This window comes from Manis pentadactyla, chromosome 3 (assembly GCF_030020395.1).
Source record: "Manis pentadactyla isolate mManPen7 chromosome 3, mManPen7.hap1, whole genome shotgun sequence".
Taxonomy (NCBI): Eukaryota; Metazoa; Chordata; class Mammalia; order Pholidota; family Manidae; genus Manis; species Manis pentadactyla.
Window position 1 is genome coordinate 214259696 of NC_080021.1, and position 7637 is coordinate 214267332.

Sequence of the window (7637 nt, forward strand, 5' to 3'; positions counted from 1 at the left end):
CCCCACCTCCTCCCCACCCATGAGCACAGAGCCACCCCTGCGCTTTCCAAAGGGTCACGGCCAGCACCTTGGGAGGCCACAGAGGGTGAAAGTCAAGCGGCTCTGGAGCCAGATAGCCTGGGTCAAATCCCAGCCCTGCCTGTTACAGAGTGGTCACCTTGAGCAAAGACCTGACTTCTCTGAACCTCAGTTTCCCCATTTGCAAAGCAGCTTCCATCATGCTTCCTGGGAGCCAGGTACCTTTTTGAGGCTTTACATGAGTTCATTCATTTGCTCCCCACAGAAGCCCTACAAGGGGGGGTCACTGTTATCATAGCTATTTGACACACGGGGACCTGAAGAGTAGTGGGGTGCAAGATTCTACCCAAGATGACTTAGCTGTTAGGTGGCAGGCTTGTATTTGAACCCAGGACACCTGGCTCTAGCACCGCACCCATTTTGCAGGCTGTGCATCAGCTTGGTAAGTGACCCGTGTAAAGAGCCTGACAATGTGAGTGTCCTGCACACAGTAGCTATGACTGTTTCGTAATTCCAGGGCAGGTCCTTTTTGACAAGCATCTTTTCTGCCTTTCCTCAGTTGCCCAGCCACACAGTCACACTTTGATCCTTTCGGGGTCCAATTATAGCCTCACAGATTTCCCAGCTTCCAGCCCAACTACAGGCCCCAGGCCTGGCCACCAGCAAGGCCTCAGCACCTCCTTTCCCCGGTCTTTCCCATGGCTTCCCAAATCCTGCAGGTTCCAGTCCACCCTCCACAGCCAGAGTTCAGTTAAGAAGTGCAGGGATCTGATAGATGCCAAAGGTTCAGATCCTGATTCTGCTACCTTCCAACTTCCTCTGTGCCTCAGTGCTTTATCTGTAAAATGGGGATGAAGATAATCACAACAGCTTCCTCTGCACAATTCTTCCTCCAGTTGGTGAGAATGTTGGTAAGATGACCCCTGCACAGTGCTAAGCAGGCTACCCATACATGAGGATTCCTCAGGAACTGGCTACTATGGCCACGATCATTTATGCCCAGTCAGTGGGGAGATGTGAACTTTTCCTTCAAACACACTTTGTCCCTTGCCTCTGCTATGCTCTTTCCAGGCCAACAGTCTTCCAACCACTTGATCAACTTCTATTCATCCTTCAAAACCCTATTGTGAAAATCTTCTCATCAGAACCCATCCAGTCATGCACTAGGTGGGAGGGCCACTGTAAGTGCATCACAGGGTCCCAGTACCCAGGGTGAGAAGATCTGGCAACAGAGAGATCCTCATCATCTCCCCTTGGCACTGTGGTGCAGTGGTTAGGTCCAGGGCTCAAGACCCAGTGGCTCATTTCTGGGCTGTTATTCCAGCAGACTCCTTCACCTGCCTGTGCCCCGGTCTCCTTGGCTATGAAGTAAGGGTGACAGGGGGTCTGCTTTGTAGGGCTTTTGCGAACTACACACCACAGGTCTAACGCAGTGTGTGGTATACTGATACAAGTGCTGAATCAATGTCAGCTGTTACACGTGTCTCTTCACCTCCATCCTTGGCACAGGTATGTAAGTCGGCTCAGCTCTGGATGAGGGTCCTCTTCAGCCTCCAGGTGATGCCCCCACGCTGGGGCTGGAGCTAGGAAGGGCACTCCAGAGCCAGGGCGATCAGCTCCCCACGCCTCCTGTGCCCAGGCGACCAAAGGTGCGAGGAAAAGTGGCCGAGTTTGCAAGCAGTCGGCCTGGGGTTGAAATCTGAACCCATAACCTCTTCTGAACCTCGATTTCCGCATCTGTAAACTAGGTATAGGGACAAATCTGCCTGCTCACTGAGGACACGAATAGGTGGTCCTCTCGCTCTTGCCCAGATCCCCACAGGCCCTTGAGCGAACACACCAGGACTCTCATCAGAGGGCTTAGCACTGACCCCTCCGTGACCATGAGAGAGACCAAATCCAGCTCTCCCTCTGGGCCTCGGTGTCACCATCTGTCTGGCCAAGGTGGGAGAGAATCTTCACGGTCATGTCCCCACTGTCCCCGGGGACCCACCCTCTCCTGGCTCACACAGCCCCTGCTCCAACCCCTTCTATCTCCTGGCACATGGGAAGCTGTCCGTGAATGCAGCCTTCAGGAGATGGATTTTTGTGGTCTCTGGCCGGCATCATTAACCCGGTCTCCAGAGAGTCCCAGATCTGCACACAAGTGGCCGGCGGCATGGGGACTCTAAGTCATGCCTCTGCCCCATCCTCCCGCGACCGTTCATCCATATTTAGGAAACACTCATGGATCCCAGCCACCAACATGGGCCACGACCCCCGCGTCCCCCTCCTGGGATTCTACCCAAGTGAAGTGCTCCAAAATACAGGAAGAGGGTCATGTATCAAAAATGTGCACGGAGGCAGTATTTATAACTAGCCCCAAAGGGAAACCACCCAAATATTCAACAATGGGAGATTCATTAGGCAAGGGACGGATGGCACATTTAAGGGAGAGAACATCCCAGGGCCGCCATGGGACAGTGATGGAGTCCACCTGACAACACAGAAAGCTTCTGGGACACGAGAAAGGTACACAAGACTCCCAAATGTTGATCCACCTGCATTACAGTGACCTTAAACAGCTGGACAAAAACTAGGAAGCAATCCACCAGGATGCCAACATTAATATTAATGTCCATATTAATATAGGATATTAATAAAGGAGCTTGGGAGGTAGTCTTTTTCCCTCTTATCTACTTTCTTTGAGGAGTGAACTGAAGTGAATACATAGTTAAATTGCTTTTTAAAAATCTCTACACGTTCTTAAAAAAATTTGGAACTTGGCAAAAAGTGTGTCTTAGGAAGCGAAAATCTCCTGGAGAAACCCCATGCTAAAGAACAGTGACATTGGGGCTTACTCTGTGCGTATGATGCATTATTACTATTTTACTCTTTCAGAAATGGAATGAGTGCCATTTGGGCCCCTAACAGTGTGTCCAAGACACCAGCCCACAGCAGTGTAGATATAGGTTTTTTTCTTGGTAACGGCTGCATGGTATTCCACTGCATAATAATTCATTTACTAGGGCCCAGGCTGGTGGACATTCGGGGGATTTCTGCTTGTTGGCTTTTTGTTACAGGTATCTAAGGACCACATGGCTTTACAGAGCCGAGCAAACAATTCCATAGGGCTCATTTCTGAAGGCTGAGTTGGTACACAAGTTGAGGTTTTGAGAGATTCTGCCAACCTGTGTTCCCAGAAGGCTGGACCCATTTTTGGACCTGTTTTGGACCCATTTGCACCTCCTCCAGCCTGAATGAGGATGCCTGGGTCACTCCTACCCTCTCCACCAGCGTGGAGATCTCCATTCCAGGCCCCATCTGCCCTCCATGGGTCTCAGTTTCCCAGACTGTGAATAAGTGGGGCTTGATGGTTTGGAATGCCCTTGAACCCTATGATCACTGGGATGCCAGTACCTGGTGGCAGGAGCACACTGATAAATTATCGGGAGTTTTTCCAATTGGCTGTTAAACACAGCCATTATTAAAAACTAAATTTTGTAAACTCACAATTAAATAAATTATATATATATTTAAAAATAATGAATCTCAAAACTCATTACTTTGTAATTATTATACTCCATTTTACTATTATCTATGCTCTCGAGGTTATGTCTGTCATATCTGTGTGGTGGAAATACTAGATAAAGGTGAACTACTGTGCCCCAGTCCCAGCTCCGAGTTTAGTGAGCTGGTAGCTTGAAATCAGCTGCACCGGAAAGTTTACACCACAGAAATAGACAAACGCTGCCCACGCCCACCTCCCGCTGCTGATGTTAATTATTTGCCAGCACACCACTGCCTTTGATCCTGTAAAACCAGACCCCGAAGACCTGCACGGCTGCTTGCCTGATGCCCAAGAGGAAAAGAGTGTCATAAGCTACAAGTGTGGGGGAGGCAGGAGAAAGACAGGGCGGCCTGGACGCCTATGACGGGGCTCAGGTAGGGCTCCTATCTGAGCTGTGTGACCTGAGTAGGTCACGGCCTCCACTTCCTCTCCTGTAAAATTGGGTGACAATGGCAGCCATCTTCTCGGATTAGCGGGAGCTCTGTCAAGAGGGGTTGCTGTGTCACACACGATTAAGGGCAAGTGTTCCGAGGAGACCCAGTCCTGGGGTCAAAGCCCAGCTAGGTCGCTTAATGTCTGAGACTCAGTTTCCTGTCCATCAATGGGGCAGTGGTCAGAGCTTTAGAGACCAGGATAGGGACTTAAACATGCTCTGGGTGAGCGAAGCTGGGGAGGGGGTGGCCTCTGCTACTGTTCTTTCCCTTCTTGTTTCCCACCCCACGTCCTTCATGGAGTCCCTGGAGGCACGCTGGGTGAAGGGGTGTGCACACAGCTGTCCTGTGGTTTTAGGGGGATGAGGGGCAGGGCAAGGGGGCCCATGGTGAGTGGGACAAAGGGCTGAGAGTCCCCCGTTACTCAGGGCCCCTCATCTGGTGATTTCAGAAGGCAGAAGAGGCCATGACTGCCTGGAAAATCCCCAGACTGAGGAGCCCCCTCAGGACCCCTAGTGTGGGCCTGCCTCCCCATCCCGCACACTTCGTGGAGGTAGAGAAACGGGGCCCAGGTAGAGGACTGTGTTCAAAAGAGCGCCGCTCAAACTGGACAGCTACATGTAAGAGAATGAAACTGGATCACTGTCTAACCCCATACACAAAAGTAAATTCAAAATGGATCAAAGACCTGAATGTAAGTCATGAAACCATAAAACTCTCAGAAAAAAACAGGCAAAAATCTCATGGACATAAACATGAGCAACTTCTTCATGAACATATCTCCCCGGGCAAGGGAAACAAAAGCAAAAATGAACAAGTGGGACTATATCAAGCTGAAAAGCTTCTGTACAGCAAAGGACACCATCAGTAGAACAAAAAGGCATCCTACAGTATGGGAGAATATATTCATAAATGACAGATCCGATAAAGGGTTGACATCCAAAATATATAAAGAGCTCACATGCCTCAACAAACAAAAAGCAAATAATCCAATTAAAAAATGGGCAGACAATCTGAACAGACAGTTCTCCAAAGAAGAAATTCAGATAGATGGTCAGCAGGCACATGAAAAGATGCTCCACATCACTAGTCATCAGAGAAATGCAAATTAAAACCACAATGAGATATCACCTCACACCAGTAAGGATGGCTGCCATCCAAAAGACAAACAACAACAAATGCTGGCGAGGATGTGGAGAAAGGGGAACCCTCCTACACTGCTGGTGGGAATGTAAATTAGTTCAACCATTGTGGAAAGCAATATGGAGGTTCCTCAAAAAACTCAAAATAGAAATATCATTTGACCCAGGAATTCCACTCCTAGGAATTTACCCTAAAATGCAGCAGCCCAGTTTGAAAAAGACAGATGCACCCCTATGTTTATCGCAGCACTATTCACAATAGCCAAGATATGGAAGCAACCTAAGTGTCCATCAGTAGATGAATGGATAAAGAAGATGTGGTGCATACACACAATTTAGTCATAAGAAGAAAACAAATCCTACCATTTGCTACAATATGGATGTAGCTAGAGGGAATTATGCTCAGTGAAATAAGCCAAGCAGAGAAAGAGAAATACCAAATGATTTCACTCGTGCGAAATATAAGAGCAAAGGAAAAACTGAAGGAACAAAACAGCAGCAGAATCACAGAACCCAAGAACGGACTAACAGTTACCAAAGGGAAAGGGACTGGGGAGGATGGGTGGGAAGGGAGGGAGAAGGGGGAAAAAAAAGGGGGGTCATTACTATTAGCAGATATAATGTGGGGGGGGCACGGGGAGGGTGTACAGCACAGAGAAGACAAGTAGTGACTCTACAGCATCTTAAGTCACTGGTGGACAGTGACTGCAATGGGGTGTGGGGGGGACTTGGTGAAGGGGGGAGTCTAATAAACATAATGTTCCTCATGTAATTGTAGATTAATGATACCAAAATAAAAAAAAAAAAAGAAAAGGAAAGCTAAAGACTGGGAAAAATATTTTTACATGTTAAAAAAAAAAAAAAAGGGCGCCGCTCACAAGCCCCGGGAAGGTAAGGGTGGAGGACTGCAGAGCTGACCACAAAATAACAGCAGTAACAGCCCAGAAACAGCTGGCCTGCCTGGGAGCTCCTTCTCCAAGCGTCCTCACTGCCAACCCCCGACGGGCCTAGGGAGCTCTGCTCCTACCCCGTTTTGCTCAGGGGCCACCATGAGGAAGTAACGTGCGAGATTTGAACCCAGAGCCCCACCACCGACCGTGAGACCAGTGCCTTCCATCCGGCATGCTACTCCCATGGGAAAGTCAGGCCTAGAGAGGGCAGGGCACTGCCCCGGGGCTGCGCAGCACTCTGGGACCCGGGCTTCCTGGGGAGAACTGGGACACAGCCGGGAGGGTAGGAGCCAGGGGCAGGTCACCGTAAGCGACTCATCTCTGTTTGCCCGAGACTTTCAGGCCTGAAAGCTCTCATCCTGCCAGACTGGGGTGGTCGACCACCCCGGCGCCCACCTTAGGCTGTCCAACCCTTGGGTCAGCTCCACTGGGCATGAGCTTGGGTCATAGGGTAGAGGCTGGGAACACCTGGGGCCTGGCCTGTGCGTCGGGGGCCCAGTCTCCCCACCCTGAGTCCCTGGACACCTACTTGCGGGCCTGAGGCTGCAGACAGCCAGCAGCAGGGCAGCGATGGGGGGCAGCGTGCCACGGTCCATGTTGTCCACCTGGGGTCTGTGTGCTGGGCCTTATCCGGTGTCCAGGGGCAGGGCTGCAGGCGGGCGCGGGGGCCGGCGTGGGCTCTCGCAGGGACCCAAGGGGAGCAGGCGGCCGGAGTGACGGCGTCCCTGCTCCAGCCTTCTGAGGTGGCAGCCGAGGGGTCAGGAGAAGTGGGCACGTGGGCACAGGGCCAGGCGGGGGGTCGCCGGCCGAAGGCTGAGTGGGGAGGGGTGCCGGGCTCCGGGGGGCGGCAGCAGTCCAGGCCTGTGGATGCAGATGGAAGCTGGGGTATGACCGTCAGCCCGCGGAGCTCCGGCTCATCCAGCCTGGCCTGGGGAGGCAGGAAATGCGCTTCCTTAGAGAAGGGGCCGGGCCAGGCGGCCTGCCAGGCGGGGAGAGGAAGTGCATGGGCTTTGTCGCTGGGTGGGGGGCCCTTAGGCGGGGGATGGGGTGGGGTGGGGGAGTAGGGGGGTGGGACCCAGGCTCCAGGCTGGTCTCCTCATGCACCCCCCCTCCCATTCCACCCTCTCCAGGGCTGGCTGGTGGGTTCATCCAGCAGCCCCCAAGGGGCAATTGAACACAATCATGCCGAGAGCCCCCCACGGGGCCCTTTCAGGGGCCAGGCCTTGGCCAGGGCGGCTCATGTGGAGCTCACAGCCCTGCGGACGCAGTGTCCCCATTTTGCAGATCAGGAAACAGGGCTGTTTGTGAGCCGACTGGCCCACGAAGATGGTGGAGCTGGGATTCGAACAGTTCTCATCAGGCACAAAGCTGGCTTACGAACGAATGCCACCCGGCTGGGGTGAGACACTGAGGCCCAGAGTAGGGATGGAACACCCCAAATCGGCACAACACCCGGCTGGGGCTAAGGTTTCCCCAGAGCTGACAGGGGACCTGGCCAGGGCCACACACACACTGTCTGCACCTCCATGGGTGTAAAATCTTTCAG

The 7637-nt window shown here is 52.1% G+C and overlaps 1 protein-coding gene across 2 annotated transcripts in view; it reads right to left on the reverse strand.

Annotated features, from left to right (window-relative positions):
- ENG (endoglin) overlaps nt 1-7034 on the reverse strand; it is a 29799-nt gene extending 22765 nt beyond the window's left edge. For both annotated transcript variants that reach the window (XM_036913839.2, XM_036913838.2), the window contains exon 1: nt 6621-7034. In XM_036913839.2, the coding sequence (XP_036769734.2) occupies nt 6621-6687 (67 nt within the window). In that variant the 5' untranslated portion in view covers nt 6688-7034. The remainder of the gene's footprint in view (nt 1-6620) is intronic.
- Between the last annotated feature and the right edge of the window lie 603 nt (nt 7035-7637).